This window comes from Tinamus guttatus, unplaced genomic scaffold, assembly GCF_059628265.1.
Source record: "Tinamus guttatus ecotype Peru unplaced genomic scaffold, ASM5962826v1 Tinamus_guttatus_pri_ptg000247l, whole genome shotgun sequence".
NCBI lineage: Eukaryota > Metazoa > Chordata > Aves > Tinamiformes > Tinamidae > Tinamus > Tinamus guttatus.
In genome coordinates this window covers 6,279,378-6,299,391 of record NW_028288781.1, presented here as the reverse complement: position 1 = coordinate 6,299,391, position 20,014 = coordinate 6,279,378, and the positions used below count along the sequence as shown (strand labels likewise).

General features: G+C 41.2%; 1 protein-coding gene across 1 annotated transcript in view; it reads left to right on the top strand.

The window, feature by feature from the left end:
- Window positions 1–6,409: 6,409 nt before the first annotated feature.
- Window positions 6,410–20,014, top strand: part of SH3D19 (SH3 domain containing 19) — a 72,081-nt gene continuing 58,476 nt past the window's right edge. The window contains exon 1 of the mRNA XM_088526591.1: window positions 6,410–6,512. Within this exon, the coding sequence (XP_088382717.1) occupies window positions 6,422–6,512 (91 nt within the window). The 5' untranslated portion in view covers window positions 6,410–6,421. The remainder of the gene's footprint in view (window positions 6,513–20,014) is intronic.

Here is a 20,014-nt window from a genome sequence, read left to right as displayed (position 1 = left end):
GGTTATTGTTGTGCCATCACATTATGCAGTTTAATTTTGTTGTTGTTGTTATTTTATTTTTATTTTCAATTAAAAAATCCTGTGATTATGCTTGGTGAATATGGAAAAGAATTCTGAATGCAGAATTCTGGATTCAGATTGTGTGTAGGTGTATAGTAATAAGGATGCAAAATAAATCAGAGATGGTCTCTGGTTTGTTGGGCTCTATTGCTAGGAAAACTCAACACTAAAGAGTTTAGAGATCTGTTGTTGATGATAAAAGTAGCAGCAGTTTCTTGATAGTAGCAACATATGAATGTGCCCCCAACTTCAGATACTTAGGGAAAAAAGCTATGCAATTCTATTTTTCATTTCTCTAATTATAGATATTACCTTGATTATTCACAAAGGTCAAATTAGAAACTACAATTATTTAAATATGTGTAACAGCAGTGCAGAACTAGAGTCTAACAAAATACTGTCTTGGAGGCAAGAGATATGCTTAAATCCCGTTTAAGTTTTTGCAAGCCTATTTAAAGTCAATGCAAAGGCTCTGATGATGAAGACGTTTGCAACCATCCATTCCCCTACTGACATTTGGTAATTAGAGGAAAGGAGGTGATATAAAACTGAAAAAGACAGGACTGATACTATCATGTAGGAATTTATTTCCCTTAATTGTTACCGATCTGTGCAGGTCCTTCAGTCTTGTCAGATTAATTGAAAAATAAATGTCTGAGAAACACTGGTCTATCTTGCATCATGTTTAGCTGTCTGGCTTAAAGTGAGTGAGTGTCATCCAACGTTTTGTCAAGGGTCCTAGCCAAGTACTCAATCAAAGCTATCAAACTGTTTTTCTACTCATCAGCCTTTATTAAAAAAAATTGTTTTAAGAAGCTGAGTGTTGCTGAATGTATGACTGCAAGATAATGTCTGTAACAGATATTATCGTACAACTATTTAATTGCGGAATTCTCCTATTTTAACATTTTCTTGTGAATACTTCCAGTAAGTGTGAATGCTGCCTGTGTTCAGCACGAGAAAAATACAAGAGAGTGCCTGATTGTTCACAGGTGGTACAGCAGAACAAAAAACACGACAGCAGGTTCTGAATTAAACTGTGAAGTTTACCCACGTGCATGTTACATGGGTATCCAGTGAAAAGCAGTTTGCTCGCATTTCATGGCAGCAGAGCAGAAGAAAGCAAAGCCATTAGCAAATCAAATGTAACCAATTTAAGAACTGTGGGAAATATGAGTTTATTAAAAGAGATGAATTTTTAGCTCCCCGTTTCACTTTTTGAGAATTCTTTTGGACTCTGTTTGCTATCTTTCCTAAATTTTTCCTTGTTAGCCCTTTGCACTGAAGTGCACACTGCAGCAGAAAAGCTAAGACTCTTATCCCAGGGCTAGAATTGTCTGCTCTGAAGTACTGCACTCACATGTGTTCAGTGCGATACCACTTCTTCCATCGTCGTGTTTCCAGCCCACTTTGCACAATAACTCTGTGCTTATACAGTAAACATTAACACTTCAGGACTCACACAACCTATCAACATGTTGGTCTTGCGAGCTTCTCTTTCTGAGAAGCATTCTCCTCTGAACCAGTTCTTTTTCCCTCCATATATCTCCTTTCTTTTTTTTTTAATCTGTCTTTTAATCATGAAGGCGATAGAAACAGATATATTTATTGCCCAGGGAGTGGTAATTAATAACAGAGAAAAGTAATGTTTGGAATTTTTTTTATATAGCAAGACAGGACAGGAAAGAGTCCATTTGTCCACAAAAGTCAGAAAACAACAAAATATCCAAAATCGTTAGTAAAACTAGCCTAAAAACTCATAAATATAAAAATCCCTCTCTGAAAAGCTTCTGCCCACATGGCGGGCAATATATTTTGGCAAATTGCTCTGTTTGTTCTTTTGAAATTACTGAATTTGAGAGATCCTTCTCCTTCTCTGACGACAGTTTCAAAATGTCTAATTTTTGCTAAGGATAGTTTCCCTCTGTTTCAAGAGGCAAGGTCCTTATGCAAGGAAATTAATACTCTTCTAACTTAATCATCTTCACTTATCTACAAAACCATCTACCTCTAGACTCACAGCATGCTGGTGGGATGAGAGCCACAGGCAGTTACAACAATGCAAGGGAAGTCACATTTGGCTGGACACATTTCCAGAAGCCTGCAGGTTTGTGATATGTCATTTCCCAGCCGCTCCAAAGCCCGCTGGACCTGCTGGACACAAACGGAGATCACACTGTCAGATGTTGGCCCTCAGCAGTGTCACTTTACTGGCCAGGCTTCCTATGTCAGTCAGTCTATTGAACAAGATCCTTGTTATTTTTACTCAGAATAAAAATAATGTTGTTGTGTCCAAAGGCTACATTTTCCCTTTTGAAAACACTCTTAATCGCTCACATTTTTATAAAATCCTTTGTCTACATTCTTCTGCGGTCTGGGACTCCTGTACCGTGGCCAAGTACTGCTACATTCATTCCAGGCTTCAGCTGCTCTGCAGAACCTGAATAGACATTGAGGTTACATGGGTGACTTCAATTAAGCAGTTCTTCAGAGCTGGTATTTTTTTGTTGAGAAACAGTATCTTTCTACAATGCCAAAAACAAAGTGGCAATGCCAGGGATGCAAATCAGAACATAATACCTTAAAAATAATAACTGCCAAGGCAACCAATTGTAAATATTCATGAGAGAGTACAAAGACCCACTTTACCAGTTGCTTCCTTCTTTTAACTCTACCAGTGAGAAATTTTAAGTAGGTACATTATAGGCGAAATACATATGACAGAGTAGAAGAACCTCAGTGAGAAATTACCAGATTGTAACAACTAAATTATAGACTTTCTGAGACAAGAACAGCATGTTTCCTTGGGGAAGTGTAGCTATGTAAATATATACAGTCTGTTTATTTTTATGCACACATACACAGGGATACTCACTGCAGTACTACAGTGTAAGATTTTTTTTTGCCTTCAACCTACTTGTAAAACACAAATATATTGTACATCATACATGCATGGAAGCATACCTCATACTTTTTGAACTTGCTTCTGTGCTTCCATGCATATTTTATCTTATTATTTTAGTTTCTTTTTGATAATTTACTCTATTTGCTGAAAATTGAAGGAAGAGCTTTGTTTCTTTATTTCTCTTCATCCTAGAGAGAATTTCCTGCATAGCTTTAAATTCTGCTGCACTTAAAACCGGTGGGTCCATTCCCCTCCTCCTCTGTGTTTCCTTCTTCCCCTAGATACCACAATCCAGCTGAACCCTTTTTTGTTCTGAATGAAGCCAAATTATTACAAATTACTCTGTCTGGCCTAGGCTGTTATTAGTTCAGCCAGCAACTGTGGCTGTTTTGATTATTTTGACAGCTGATTTTGTTACTTGTCAAAAGACCCCCAAAGCAGAGCACTCAGAAAGTGCCTAGTCAGGTGAGGGACCGTGTTGGAGTGCTAAGGCTGGTATGGTGGATCTGCCATTGCTGCTCAGGGGCATTTATCTCCTGCAGACTATCCTGCACATTCCATATTACCTGCATTCTGCATATACCTCCAGATACATGCATTCTGCAGGCTTTTTAAGCCAAAAAGGTCCCTAAGCTTGAGTACAGGTGGGGCTGGTACACTACACCGCAGTATGAGTGTACATCTGAACAATGTATCCTGAAGAACTCTAGCAATCTCCTTTAAGAAGCAATATGCTGTGTGGTTGTGCAATAAATGTAAGGGCAAAGTCATTTATATCTAATCTTTCTGAAACACAATTCAGATATTTCATGCGCTGCTATCTTCCATTTCAATTTTGTTTGAATACTGAGAATTTTTACTTGTTTCCAGTAATATTCATTTACAGTACTTTGGTTATTGCCAACTGAATCTCATGTCCGCATACAAGTGGTATCACAGCTTGATCTCTTCCTTCCTGGCAAAATCTGCCCTCTGTCAATTCCAGGCATCTCTTGAGCGGCTCCTCTAGTCTTAAACCTCAGTTCCTGTCCCGAGAGTATTTCCTGCTGCCTGACCTTGGTGAACCGTCAAGTTCTTGGCTCAGATTCATCACATTATCTAATTTAGGTATTGTGCTTTCATTTTTTTAAGCAGGACTTCCCTTGGGTCTTTTTAATTGTGCTTCAGCCGTGTTCAAAATATGGGAGATTTATTTTTAATATATTCATCATGACCCATTTTCCTACTCTGTCCATATTTATCTTGTACATAATTTCAGGCCCCCACTTGTTGACAGGCTTTTGGCTGGAGCTTTGGCTCTAGAACCCCTACTCTGACTGTGCTGCACAGTTTGCAGAACTGAATTCCGATGCAGTCTCAGTGAATTAATCTTAATCTCTGAACTCAAAGCAACTCCTCATGATGGTCAACATACTGTCTGAATTAGTTGGGATTTTGGGAAATGGTTTCCTTAATCACAGCTAGAACTACTATGTTCTGCATGTTTCTCTCAAGTCTAAGATCTTTCCAAACTTCTTTTTCCTGCTTGATGTGTGTGTGAAAGCCTCTGTGTTCATCTTGTCAGTAACAACAAAAGCAAGTTTAATTCAGCTTTCTGGACCCTTCAAATTTGTATTTATAGTCTTACATCCCTGTTTTTTTTTTTTTTACTACCTCAGTAATTTACATGATAGCAAGCTTCCCTTCTCTCCCCCAGGAGTAGTAAAACATGTAGTATAAAAAGGAGATATTCATGAAGCAATGAAAAATGGATGGCCTTCATCACTCGTTGTGCTTTCTGGAGTTTAGGACCTGAATACAGGTGCTGGATTTTGGCTCCACAACAAAGAACCTTGAATACAAACAACGTGCTTGCACGCAGTGTTTGTTATGTATTGGAGATTCTCTTTTGTCTCTGGCACATGCATGTACCAGCAATTTCTCTGGTGTTTTCTAATGTCCCTCATGCTCTCCTTGGTAGGACTGATTTCTATGCTTTTTGTTGCAGGCGAGGTCTTGCCACACAGCCCTGCAAAGAATTTGTTTCAGCGCTGTACTGCTTAAGAAATTACGGATCCAGTTTAGATGCACTACGTCACACTGCTTTTGCGTTGAATTTGGTGAGGTGAGACCCTTCGACTGCCATAGACATCATCTAGAAACATAAGACTTTTGCATATACGTGGCAGACTGACTTATTATCTGTAATATATTCTTACTGGGCGTGCAGTTTTAAGTCAACCCTTATGTCCTTCTGAAGTATAACCAAGGTACCACTTAAGCTGATGATTTTCAGGGAGGAAAATCCTCTGCCCAAGAATAATGGTGGCAAAGTCAAGTGCTGAAAAACTAAAAAAAAAAAAAAGTGTGGACATGTAGACACAAAAAAAGTGTATGATAAATGTTTCAGTTTCATGATCACACACTTTCTTGTTCCTCCTGTATATCTCATTTATTCAGTGAGGAGAGTAAACGGTGCTTAGTTAGTCAACACACATATTGCTCAACATTAAGACTACTCAGTGTTTTGTTGCATATTCCAGGTCTCATTTGTGGTCACATACTTTACTCGCAGCACCTGCTCTGAAGCTTAAAATAACTTCCTCACCTCATACTCTCTTTTTATGGTGCCTAACACAGAGTCAACTGTAAAAACACATCGGATTTGATTTTACAATATCCGCATCATGTGAAGAAATGGCATTACTTCAGTTGTAGATACCAGCAACTGAGCCCCAGAAAATTACGGTGAAAAATCCCAGAGCTGGGGGTGCCCGTTCTGACACACTAGATCTTCCACCTGGCCGCTGCCCGGGGTGCGTGCACCTTGCCGTGCTCACACGCATCCCGAGCATCGCTTCCCCCCTGCTGCCTAACCCCTGCTGAGCCCAGCCGGGCCTTTGCAAGGGCTTTCTGCCCCGCTCACAACCACTGTGATTTTAGGAGGGACCATTTGCACTTCTTTTAGGGGAGATGCAGCTTTAACGCACTGCTCACAAGTGTCACCAGTTCTCTGCCGGGGTGTCGCTCAGGTCTGACTCGCCGCCCCGCGGAGCTCCCCGGGCGGGCAGCGCGGGGCCGGGCGGCACCAGGCCGGGCAGCGCGGGGTGCCCGCCTTGGCGGAGCTCCGCCGGCCGCCAGGTACCTCCCCCCGCCGCCGCCTCCTCCGCCCCCTTGGCGGCGGCGCGCGGCGGCCGCGGGGCTTCCTGCTGACGCCGGAGCGCGGCGGCGAGGGCAGGGCAGGGCAGGGGACAGGGACAGGGACAGGGACAGGGAAGGGGCCGGGAAGGCCGGTGCTGCATCCTGCGCCCCTCAGCCTCGGCGGCAGCAGTGGCGGCGACCCCCGTGCGCGGCGCCGAGGGGCCGCGTTGCGACATGGCGGCGGGCGCCACCTGAAGGGCGCCCCTCGCCCGCCTCCCCACACGTCTCGTCCCGTCCCGTCGCGTCCTCCGCCGCTGCCGCCGCCGCCTCTCGCCCATGGCCGAGGCCTGGCGGCGGGAGGAGGACGAGGAGGAGCCGCGGGAGCGGGGCAGGAGGCAGCGCAGGGGCCCCCTGAGCGCGGCGGCAGGTGAGGGCCGCGCGGGCGGCGCGGGGGCGCCCACAGGCCGGGGGGAGGCGGCGGGTCCCCGTCCGGGTGCGGCGGCGTAAGCGGCGCTGCGGGGGTGCCCGGGCCCTCCCGCGAGAGCGGCAGGGCTCGGCCCGCGCCGCGCGGCCCGAAGGCGACTGCCCGCAGCACGGGCCGGGGTTCGCCCCGCCAGCCCGGCCCCGCGCCCGAACGCGCCGGGGCGTCTCGTTACAGAGCTGCTCGCGCCAAACAGCGTCCCGTAGGTGAGGGCGGCGGAGCTCCCCAGGTAGAAGGCAAGAATTGGAGTGTGCAAGGCATGGAGACAGCAGCCTGGGTGCAGACACATCCGTGCGGCCATGGGGACAGCAGCCTAGGTGCAAACACATCCATACAGCCATGGGCTTGGAGGACACCCGAAGCTTTGGTTTCCTATGGTGAAATCCAACACACCCTGGGCCAACAGTTGTTGGTGTTTCCTGTGATTCTGTTGTCACCAATAATGGGCAGCCATCCACATAGCTTGTATGGGTTTTCCTATAGGCACTATGGTGGGGAATGCAGTATGTTCCTCTGCTGTCAGTGGAGAATCCCTCCAGAAATACTTGGCCTCCTAAAGCCTTTTTCCAGGGAAAATGCCAGCTGTGCTGCATGCATATTTAAAAATATATTCCACATATTTTTGTTTTAAGTAATTACAAAACAATCTTAGCACTGTTTTGTCTCAGTTTGAGCAACAGGAAATTGAGCGTTCATTTACAAATGACAAAATGGGGCAATTTGAGGGATCTGGCTACCAAGAAAAACTTGCTGCATTCAGACCCTATGATTTCCAGGCTACACCAGGGCTGTTCTGGGCAGGTGCAAGACTTGCAGAAGCCACTGAAACCATTGTGGCTTGGCATGCAGGAGGTATCTTGCCTGGGCTAGAGCATAGTGCAAAGGCGGAGTATTAGTTCTCGTACATTTTCCACATGTTTGCAGCTACATGTTTGAGCTGCTGTTTATTAAGATTTTTTTTTAAGTTTCTTCCTTTGCATTTTTTTATTAGTAGAAACCTATCTTTGGTCTTGCAGCAATATATTTATGCAATCTTAGCCTTCTTGATCCTGCAAGTTAATGCTACAAGTAGTAGCATAGAATGCTACAAATCAGTAGCCTGGGCCTGATTTTTCTTTCTTTTTTTATTTTTAACATGACAATGTGCCTCCAAAATGTGCCCTGCACTAATTACTTTAGTAGGGTAAAGCATATGTAAGTGATTACCAGTCTACTTTAGCTGTTGCACCTTATTTACGTCCATACGGAACATTATAGAAAGCAGAGGCAAAAAGATTCCCAGCACAATGTTCTTGAAGGCATTGTTGAAGAATAACCCTTGAGGTGGATGTTTGTTGTCCTTCCCTTTCTTGACAGTTCTCTTGTACTTTTGTGTACAAGTCCATAAATGCGTTTTTTTTGCATGCAGTATGCAGTTGTGATAATGGATAGGTAATGTAAATAAGTGCCAGATAAACCTATTGGATACCTTTATACGGTTTAAAAAAAATCTTGTAGTTGAAGCTTGGCTCTCTGTCAATTTAAGCGTAAGCGTTTCATTCTGTTAAAGCAGTTGTGAATGTGCTTTACACACAACCTAATTTGTAAAATTAGGTTTCTGATGCATACGTAAGAGCTCAGCATAACATGGCAAAGTGCAAAAGGGAGGAAATGCCGAGCTGCTCACCTTTGTCCTGCCCGTGCAAGGATTGTACGCAAAGCAAAAGGTAAAAGTTCAGAATTGCTTCCAACGGGTTCGACTTACTAAATGATCAGGCACGTAGGTACAAACGATTCTTAAAACTAACAGCATTTTACTGGAGGATGAGAGCACAGAAGATCGGCAGACAAAGAAGTTATATTTTCCCTTGAAGCTAGTCCCAGGTGTACTTCTCCAGGTACTTAGGACAAGGTAGGCTAAACTAATTTAAGAGTTTTCCAGCACTGGAGGAGCGAGCCCAGGCTCTCTCTCATGTCAGCCCTCGTGCTGCTGGTCTGACCTGTTGGAGAGCCAAGTCACCGAAGCTGTGGTGTGCTGGCAGCCTGGGCTGAGGTGCCTGGTGGCAGATCTCTTTTGCAACCCGTGCATTGGCCTCAGTGCATGTTAGAGCCTGTGCCAGCCCGTTTGGGTGCACCAACTGAGGAGAAAGCTCCTCTTGTTCACCTTGATGGAGGAGATTCGGCTGATTCGGTTTGTACGAGTGGTTTGCTACAGGATCTGATAAACCTTGAAGCTGGCGCGAGGAAAAGGGTAAGAACATGCAGTCAGAGGGAGGTAAGGGACCGTGCCAGCCAGAAATGAAACTGTCGCCTGAGCTGTTATAAATCTGCTTGTGTCTTTTTTGATGGATTAGTTTTTTAAGCTGGTCTAATGAGCTGAAAAGGTTTGCCGAGACTGTAACTAAGTGCAAGAGCTGTTGTAAAGCAGGGAGGTTGGAGACACGAGCAGGTGAGATGGGAGAAGGATTTTCCTTCTCCATAACAGTAATCTGTTAGAGAGGCCAGTCCTCTGTTCTTTTTATTATTATTTATTATTAGAATATAGGAAGTTCAGCACATTGTCACAAAAGAAGACAGGGGAACCTTCTTCCTTTCCTCTTTGCTCTACTGGGCCTGGAAAACCCAGACTTTATATTAGGCTGGTGTCGTGTCCCAGGTTGGCATAAAATAAGAGTGGCGTATGCACTGCTGAAATACTGATGTATTGTTGTCTTCTCTCTGTGAAAGTTGTTGACTTCTTGAAGGACCAAATCAGTTTGCAGTGGTATTTCTACAAAAACTTAAACTTTGAACAATCCCTGTTAAAGCTTGTAGTTGAACTACTGTTTAGACACATTCTGCATCTCTGGGTTGGTATGGTCATCTTTATCTAATAACCTTGAGACAAAAGCCACGGGGGTGGGGGGGAGGGGGTCTGTTTCTACAGATCTTATTGTCCTATCAGGATTTAGTAGTTTGAATGATCAGGAGGAGAGAAAGTGCAAGGAAGCTTGGAACACTGTGATAGGGAGGAAGACTGTGCTGTATTCTTTAGAAATTGAGAAGAAGAAAAATAATTACATGGGCTTGTTAAACTTCATCATCTAATCACTTGCTGTAGGAAAGGAAGCCAGTCTTGCAGAAAACCTTTAGGTTATTTTACAGCAATATAAATAAGTAAAATTATATGATGAATTTCTTCACCCTGCCGCCGTTCCTTATTCTATCATATGCAGTATTATTCTAGGAAGAAATTAGGAACACTGGATAGTTATTGCATTTTTGTCTAGTATTTTTGAAAATCCTTTACTTATTATTTAAGTCAGTCATGTGGCTAATAAAAGCAAAAAAAAACATCAAGTAAAACTCTTTTTCTTATTGGACTCAGGGGCTATATGCAGCCTAATTTTGGACCTGAATCTGTTGTGCCTGACCATTTTGGCTTTTTCTTGTGTGAGAAAATAAGGGCACTTGCAGGAAAGTTTGTACTGAGTATGGTAAATCTTAATTATGAATTGTCTTGGTTAATTATGTGGCTGTACATATCTTTTCAGACAAAAAACAATTGCTGCATTAGGACTGTGTAATCATCTCAGTATTCTGATGTTACTTGCAAATGCTATTTTTTTAAGCATATTTAGTGTCTCTATCTTTTCCCTTTGAATTCTGGTTAGTATTTCTAGAGGAAGAATGGCCAGTTATTGATGTGGCAGATGTTCCCTGCCATTAAAAAAAAAAAAAAAAAAAAAAAAAGGAAAGAAAGAGGAGCCAAATAGAGAGGGCAATAATGAAATTTATTTGACTTCATAATGAAGAGCTATTGTGATTTGTACTTGATTGGGTAGTTAAAAATACAGATGGTCAGTAATACAAGGAAAGTCTGTGACTTAATTTAGTATTGCTTTCTTACTTACCACAAATGCCTGTCTGTGGTTTGTTCCCACATAGCAGCTGTAAATTTTACACATGACTTTTGCTACACTGACTAAAACTTCTCTGCTTTTTTTTTTTTCTTTCTTTCTTTCTTTCTTGGTAGTGTTTCAAAGGTGATGTTTCTGTCCCCTTTTTCAGCTCTAATGGGCAATTTTAGATTAGGGTTGAAATCATTAGCTTGATGCATCTTCTGATTTTGGTTGGTTTATTGGTTGGATGTTTTGTTTTTGTGTCAGAGCGACATCTAGTTCAGAGCTGGATCAATTCTTTACACTCCCACATCAAACTTGTGCTGACTTGTTTTGGAAGCTGAGAACAATAAGCTGTGTCCAATATAACAAATGAAGGTTGAATATTTCACTACTCGACTTGCTGAGAAATTACAGAGGTACATTTGTGTAGCGTGTCTGATGAAATGCAGCGAACAGTAATTTGCAGGCACTGTCGACCTTTTTGAGACAAGAATTTGATAAAAGAATGCTCGGCAGCTGTTCCCATGTCCTTGCAAAATATGTGCTCACTCTTAGGGAAAAAAAAAATGAGTAAAATGTTTTCAGATTCTTCCTGAAATTCTTAAGCCTGGCACTATTAATTGGTAACCTCTGTTAGGGCTCACTGGATCCCAGCATGAACATAACATAAACAGCTTGACATTAGCCCTTCCCAAGGGGTGCACATGCCTTCAGAGCAGAGAGAAAAAGAGATTAGGAAGAAGTTTGGTCTATTTTTAGTATACATGTTCGCGAAATCTTAACTAAATATTATACTGAAGAAGCTGAACATTTCCTTCTCACAGAACAGGAGTCAGCACTGTTCAGCTGGTGACTTAGCCTTCTGTGTGCCTGCATGTTTCAGTGTCCAGCTGCAGAGTGTTCCACTTGTCCATGGCAAGGATAGCCATTTACTGGCTCAGAATCAGAGGGAAACAGGGGGAAATATTAATTCTTCCATAATAATGCTTAACTGATACTAATATCTTATAACATGTAAGTATTAATAAGATAACCTAGTTAGGACTTTTCCACAGTGCATCCAAATTATTGCAAATATTTCTACTCGCTTTAGTAGCCTTTGATTCTAGGTTGTTGAAGTAAATTTGAGATACTAATTAGAGCTTTTGTACAAGTTAAATAACATAATCTGTACTTGAATATTCATCAACATATCTTGAAATTCAAGTGCATTATCAGTTGGAAGAAAAAATTCCTTGCAGTTATTTGGATATGAGTGTAGACTGAACAACAGTGTTGTGTCTTCCAAAGAAACCACTATTCTGAAAGTTAATGTTGCTCTAAAGGAGATAACTACATAACTGTTGATATTCAACAGGCTGATTCCCTGGCCCAGGAAGCTGCAAAGAGACAGAAGAGCAGAAAAGGCTTAAGGTGTGATGAAACGGACCTTCTTCACTTAGGTTTTAGCCAAAGCAAGGCATAAAAATAAATCGTTACGAAAGGGGCACTGAAACTGTAGCCAGAGAGGGTATCCCATACAGTTAAGACTGTCCAAAGACTCTGCTGTTAACTCTTTTTGGCGAGCAATAGTTTCCTGTGATGGTAACAAGTAATGAAACAAGGATTGTTACATAAAGCAAGGCAGTGGATAGCAAGGGGCAGAATGAGTCTTACCTTTGTCACAGGAGGTTTCTACCATATTGCTGGTTGTTTGAGGATAAATAATATTTACATATATATTTGTTAATATTTACTTTTGACAGTATGGCTTTGATATAAAGGAAATAACAGAGAAACAGAGTTAACCCTCTCTCCATTAAAAATTAATGTCGTTCTAAGTGTGCTGTTTTAAAAAGTATCCAATGCAAGATGTGCAATCTGAAAAGAATTTGTATTTTGGTAACACTTAGAGCCATTTAAGTGGTAGAGTAATAAGTGGTATCCACATAAAGCAACGCAGGGAACTTCATTTGATGTCTAATATCTATATTTACATATAGCATTGTTTAATTTTTTTGCTCTGTTTCCATTTTTACTGCCTAGAGCATGGAGTCTCTGAAGGTCATCTAATACTGACATCTTTGTCAATATTGGTATTTTTGAAATTGACCATCCAGTGTCACACTGTGTTACTAACTGCTTCAGGTAGTGGTGTGCAGCAGTGGTGGTGGGTGGTGTTTTGTATGGGTGGGATATCTCATTAGAAAAACACTAGTTTGAGGTTCTGACTTGAGAATTTGGTTACTTTTTTTTTCAAAATGTAAAGTATTTTTAAAAGAGGCACTTTAAAAATGAATTTAATTGGTTTATGGTGTCTTGCATATGGTGCAAAATGAATCTGTACCTGCATTCTCTCTGTGTATATAGCTGGGTTTGGGGCCAAGCCCAGGGGGCCTTAACCTTTTGAGTTGAAAGGCAGGATGAAAGAAAAGTTTGTGTTTTGATCCTGAATTTATGAAAATGTCATGCTGTCATAGTAGAAGCTGAATGCCGAAGATGTAATGGTTGATATTCTTTCCAAGCTTTTATTATTCCAAGCTTTTTAGAGGGATGTTGCATTTGTTTCGTTTATGAGTCACCTGCTCAATCAGCTTGTTTAGGCTTTTGGAAAAATGTGATCAGATCAGAACATGCCGAAGATCTCGAATGATTAACATAGACACTCCTGTAAGAAGGATTACTAAGAGGGTGTATCCCCACAGGCTTTCAGAGCGCTGGTATTGGTTCATATATAAAGAAAGAATAAACTTCTTGTCAGAAGTGTTTTTAATTTTCAAGTCCTTAGGAAAGTCATACTGGATCAGGCAAAAGGTTCATTTAGCCCAGTAGCCTGTTCCGTACATTGGCCTCCTGGGATTTGACAGAAAATCTCTCTCTTAAGATTTTATGTCAAGAAAAGTCCCTTCTCTTCTACAGTTAGCAACTTAAGAGTCTTCTTGGAGGCTGCATCAGGAGAGTCATGTTAAATAATAGTTAAATAGTGGATTTAACTTTCATGAATTTCATTTCTTTTTGAATCCACCTATACTTTTGATCTTCGATTGTAGTGCGGTAGTAAGGGGCGCAGTTAATTACACATTGTATAAAACCAATCACTACTGTTACTTGTTGGCTGTTATTTTTATTAGGTGTTTGTTAGTTCTTAAATTGCGGTGATAAATTTCTTACATATATTTTCTTGTTTAATATAGTTTTGAGCGTGGTGATTTATACTGTTTCAAAACTCTAGATAATTTTTCAAGTACATATTTCGTTGTAAAAATGAAATGGGTTGTAGTTTTACTTTAAAATAAGTTTCTCATGAGTCCTCCTAAAAAGAAAATTGTCTGCATAGAAGAAGCCCTTTTTTACAGCTGGTGTTTTTTTGTTTTGTTTTTGTTTTTCTTCAGCTGTAATACGTCTATTTGTGGGAGATAAGCTAAACTTAGTATAAATTGTTTTCTTAAGGCATTTTCATATTTATCATTTACTTTCTCTTGCATTAGAACATGAGCACTCTATATTGCAAATCTAAACTTAAAAATTTTTACAGGTTGTGCACATTGTGTTAAATCAATTTCTGAGATTTTTTAAGTGATCCCTGTGCTGTAATATTATTTGTTATTCAAGTGCTGTTGCCCCACACTGTTGGGACGACCAGACATAAACACCTGGAAACATGCTTAGTGTTTTGATCTCATTCTTACCATAAATGGCTCCTTTATTGTGCCAGTCTTTTGGATTGTGAGCACTATGAGTCTAGGAAACTAGCAGAAATCGAGGGCTTGGAATCAAAGAAAAAGCTTTGGAAAAATCTCTGTCCTTTTAGCTACTACTTTGAAAATGGCATCATGAGGTGCTGTAGTTGAATCTGTTGGCAAGTACTGTAAACTTCTTCATGATTCATAAACCAATCTTTGCAAGTATGTCTAAAAAAATAGCTGCCTGCTGCAGCTCAAGGCAGCTTGCAAGTGTCCCTAGCACGGCAGGACATGTATCACTGAGTGATGACATGGGTTGTGCTGCAGACTTTGTTCATCCAGTGGTCATGGGTGCAGCTTAATGATGACAGGATGTATTTTTCCACGCCAAGGACAAGGCTTGCTCCAGGAAATGCCTTGTCGCTGCTGCTGTCACGCTGGGCATTCTTCCTTTCTCTAGGTCCTGTCCATTAGTTTGACATTGGTGGATCAATTATCAAATATTATTTAATTGAATTGGCTTTGCAGTAGCGTAGAAATGCTTTTTAGTGTTGTTACAGAGACTGGATGCCGCTGATGAGATCTATAGGGTTTTTGTTTTGTTGTTGTTTTTAGTCTGTGCACAAAAGTGGGATGAGGGAAAGGAGAGATCTGAGTGCCCATGGGAAGAGAGTGGTAGTTCTCTAAGGTGTGGAAGAAATGGAGTGAACTCCAGCAGCATTACCAGACTATGCAGGAGCTCTGCGCTGTTCGGCAGTAAGCGTCCATTGTTCTCAGGCTTTCTGGATGTTTAGGACTTTGCCTTCCTTTTGCTTGTTCATCTACAACCACCCTGTGGTTTTTGAAGCCTTTCACAGGACAGTGGAGAAGATGTGCTGCTTTGCCACCTTAAGTAGCAGCAGAGTGAGAGTGTATTTTGCACATAGAAGGCTGCAAACTAGGTGCATTAACCTCATGTCAAGGCTGAAGGCTGCTAAGAAATTGCTTTTAAAATAGAATGCTTTCTCTATTGTATATTTTTTAGAGAGAATGGAAGGAGGAAGAAGCGCAACTACTTAACATTTTGAAAAACAAGTAAGAAGACTTAGTGAAATGCTGTAATTTCTCAGGAGCGCAAACACAAATGCATTCAGCTCTTACCTGAAGTAAGGGGCTGCATGTGAAGACTGAAAGGTACAAGTGTGTGATATGAGAGGCTAACAGTGAAGCATTTCTTAGAATTATGACATACTGCTTTAATTTTGCATACAAAGAAGCACAGTATTTTAATTATGATTTATGTGTGTATATGGTTTGTAACTTGTGTGGAATTCAGTGTTTCTGATTTTTAAACAAACAATACACCAAGCAGTGTGGTGTGTGCAGTGTTTATTTTTGCTGGGTATGCATGTTCTTGTGAGATGGTTTAAAGGCCTTGTGCTCTGGGAGAGTTGTCTGCTTCTCGGCCATCTTGAGGGCTGTGTTCGTATTTCTTGCCTTGCTATTTCCTTGATGCTCATCTCTCTCTTTTTTCGTGCTGTCTTCCCTCTTTATGAAATAACACTCGATTTCTTTTCTTTTGGAAATTGAGAAGACATCTGTGTGTTCCAAAAGTTCATGGTGCTTGGCTTCCAGCAACTCCATGTTTTTGTCCTTTCATGGTCACTGAGGACTCTGAAAATTCCCTTGGTAATCCTCTGCACTTTGTTGTTTGTAGAGGTTAGCCAGGACTTGTGACATTCTCCCTCTGTGTGGACTCAGTTCCTTTTTCAACTTTCTATTTCATATTGTCATAAGATCCTTATTTTGTACTGGTCAGATGGGCCTGCACATCCTCATTTTCCCATGGACTGCTGATGCACAAGACGTGACCACGGAGTGATCAGACATATGTACTGTACAGATGCACCTTCTGCATGAGATAAGATCGTCATGAATGGAGTGCAGCTTGGCACAGCATGAGAAGAGCACCATGGCTTGTGGTCGGGATGGGCCTCAAGGGCCATCCAATCCATGCGGTGATATGAATGAAAAATACAAACTCACGAAGCCTTAGTTCTGTGTGGCTGTCAAGAGAGTTGCTAGTGAGGTAACATCTTTTGTTAATAGACTAACTTCAGATACATTTTTGTGGAATATCAGTTCTTGATACAAAATCCTTGAGATTTCTCTGGTTAGGTGTATTTATTTGTACGGGGTAGACAGCGAGAGGATTCTATCTCATAAATGTGAACAGGAGACCACAAATGTTCTAGCAGCAAACTATTTTCTATTTTATTGGTAGCTGAAGAGAAATAAATGTTATTAATCGCATGCTATGTCTCTTGTACTTTTAGAGAGAGTCTAGAAAGAGAGTCTTTTTGGTGGAGTATATTGCAGTCTTTTAATATGGATTTTTTTCTCTGTCTCATTTCATTCCCCTCTTCTACAAATCAAAATAGTGGCCTATGCACTTACACTCACCGTAATATCTAAATTGTATTCGAATTTATGAAGCTTTGGAAACAGTCTCCTCTCTGCTGTTGATGGATCCACAATATGAAATAATCTAAAAGATTTTTTGTTTGTTCGTTTTTAAAGCTGGATTAATTTCCTGTGCCATAGAAGTGTGAATCTCTGCAGCTGATACTGCTGCTCAGCACTTTGTTGCAATTCCATGTCTTGAATGCTTTAATGAGTCATAACTGCCAAGTTGCAGCTTCTAAGTACAGAAGATATCAAATCACACTGGAGAGACGTTCGTTGTTGCGGTTTTCCAGCTCAGCAACAAGACCGTATTATTTTGGGTGAACAGGTTCAGGAAACATTTAATTGCCCTAAAATCAGAGGTAGTGGGATTGTTGGCTTTGTGGGGGGAGGTCAAATTTGTAAAATGTTTGATGTCCAAAAATAGGTCTTGTTCATGTAGTATCAGCATTTCACAAGTGGAGATTTCATCTTTGAAAGTAATAAAGGTGTCATTTCATAAAAACTGTAAATGACTATTGGATAGGCAGGTAACAAAGGCTATTTATACAGCTCATGCTTTTTGTTGTGTAGGCTGAGGGAAATTGCTTAAATGGTGGAAGCGATATTTAGCCACTGTCACAGCCTGGAATTATCGCTGTATGGGAACAGGGATGCACAAGTTTAGGAAACTGTCATTCAGCAGAAAAAATATCAAAAATAACCCACTCATCCTGTAGAAAACTTAAAATAGTTCTTTTTATATGATTCTTAGAAGCCTTTTATCATGTTTGACTTAGTTACTCAGGCAGCAATATTTCTGTGTGTATACTTTAGGTCTCCAGGTATAAAGTTTGGCAAGGAGCGTGTTCTGACCAGTAACTAGTCGGGGGCATGTGGCGGGTCACAAGGAGATGAGAACTTTTTGAGCGATTTCACTGAAGAAAGAAATAACATAATACTTTTAGGTTTTGAATTCTGTGCAGGAGTGTTTATAAGGTGCTGAGGCACCATAAGATAAGGGAAAAGACCCATTAATTTACTCACATTAGTCTAACTGTATTATATTTATTGTCAATCTGTAACAGACAGACCAGCGTAAGACTCTTATATACGTTGCCTCATTTAAGGAGTTGGCAGTCTCTACAAGTGTGCTAAATGTCTTTTGGGGAAGAAAATGGCAGTGCTGTACCGTACTCTGAAAAGGTAATTTCCTTTTACTGTCAGTGCTAGGGACCTCAGAGAAACGATTTTCAAACACATAGAGCTAAAATTTCTGAAGTACCTAGCAAGAAAGGTGTTTTGTGGTCATAAAGCTTCTGCTTATCCGAAAGTGTGGAATCAGCTGGTGCTTTCTGCTCTGAAAGTATCTAACTTAAGTAGTAAGGTTTCTCTTTGCAACATCCATGGTGCTGGTGGGGTGTGAATCCACACGTCTGCTGCAGTACTGTGTGCCTAGTTCAAGTACATCATTGCTATATTGCATTGATCAGCTGGGGTAAGTCTTATTTAAGTATGTGCTGACTTACATCTTTAGAATTTGCTCATTTGTTTGGCTTTAGAAATGACCGAGTCTATCATTTTCTGCTTAAGCTTTAGAAGGTGCAAGGGTTGTAATATGTGCGTGTGCTGCATATACTTGATCTTTGCCATTCCTATACCTTGAGCAACATCAGGTATTGAGGCTGGTCTCGGCTTAGGTTCTTATAATGTGGATTTTAGGAGGGGCAGTGAGAGCTTGCATAGTCTAGATCCAGTGTCATTTTATTTGAGGAGAAAGGGAGATGTCATTTCCCCCCCCAGTCTACTGCTCTGGAAGCTAGCAGTGTATGTAAAATTAAAAGCAGATGTAAAATTTGTCTACTTTTACGATTTAGCACTTTGCCTGTGATCCTTTTTCATGTGTAATGTTCTTTTTTTGTGGCCTTTTGGAGTGAAGAGAAATCTAAACATTGAGAAAATACTGAGAAAAGTTTCTTCCATGCCTCTCCATCTCTCCTCATGCCTTATGCCTTTTAAACTACCACTAAGGGACTTTGCTGTACTCTGGTCTATAGTACTATACTAAAATACAGAGATAAGTGCTTGGTTTTATGGATTTTACTGTGTAGCAGCTCCTAATCAAATTGCTTGAGGCTTATAGCAGATTCTGTGCAAAGGAATTAATTTGCATTGTTAGGATGTCTTACCTGAGATAAGTGCTATAAAGGAGGAGGAATCGCTCTGGGCCTCTTTCTGCCTGTACAAAATGGAAGAGAAAAAGACTGCAATACCAGTGGCAATTACTGCTCATCTCAGTGCAAATAAAAAACAGCGAGCATTGAAAATCCTACACAGGTGCAGAACGTTTTCCCCCCAAATATGGAGTTTATTTTGAGATTGGACCCCACGTAGCTTGGCAGTCCCAAAAGGGAATTTGGGACTCTTTTGACCTACTGCAATTGGCTGGCTGGGACTGCTGCAACTTGGAGCTGTCATCAGCTGGCTAGCAGTGAAGGTGCATGTTATTAAAATAGTGATAGAAGCCATCACGTTCCAGCATAATGCCATGTAACCCTGCTCAATCAATCTTAATATCTGCCCTTGTTGAGGCCTGAAAGCTTGCAAAAGAATGTTCCTTGGGGATTAAAGCATTTGCATCTCCATGTTGGCAGCCCTGTTTGAGAGCCTGCTGCTGCCTGGTGCACGCAGAGGTGGCGGTGGCCGCAGGAGCACAGAAGCCTCTACCTGGTGTCATGTGTGGTGAGGGGACACGCTGGCTGCTCCCGCGCATCTTCCTGCGCTGCCCCATCTCGTGGCTGCTCTGTTCAGGACCCACCAGACAAAAACACAGGAACCATTTCCTGACGTAGGAAATGGTACTTTCTCCCTTTGTCCTTCTGAGCCAATTCACTTTGTAAGACCCATGAAGTTAAGGAATGGGATTAAAAGTAAGCATTGCACCCATGCCTTCTGATGTGATTCCCTTGGATGTTACCGAGGCACTTTGGAGGCCTGAAGCAGCAGAACGCTTGCTAGCTTTCTGTTCATTTTTCAGCAGTGCTTGATGTTTATACTTAAATTTTTTTGTAGTGAGAGCACACTTTTCTGTTGAAATCACACTTAGCAACCAGATACTTTGAAGAGTCTTGGAAAATAAACAGAGAAAAACAAAGGTTCTCCTTGGTGTGAGCTGCCTCTCTTCTTTTATCTGCACATTTTCCAAAGGCGAGAGAGAATGACTTACATGCTGTTGTCTTCTGCTCTGTTGCCGATCTTTCTGGCAAAAGCTTAAGCTATTCTGGGTTTGTGGAGCAACTGAAATAACTATGTCAATTGTTTTTCTCCTGATGGTTATGTTTATATTTTCCTTGAGAAGATAAACTGTTGTGTCATTTTTAAAAGCAAACAAAGATGATAAATTTCCCATGCTTGAAGAGTAATAAAATTGCCAGTTAAAGAAACTTGAACCTTCCAGAAAGCAGCTGGACTGTGACATTTCCATCTTCCACACAGCCTT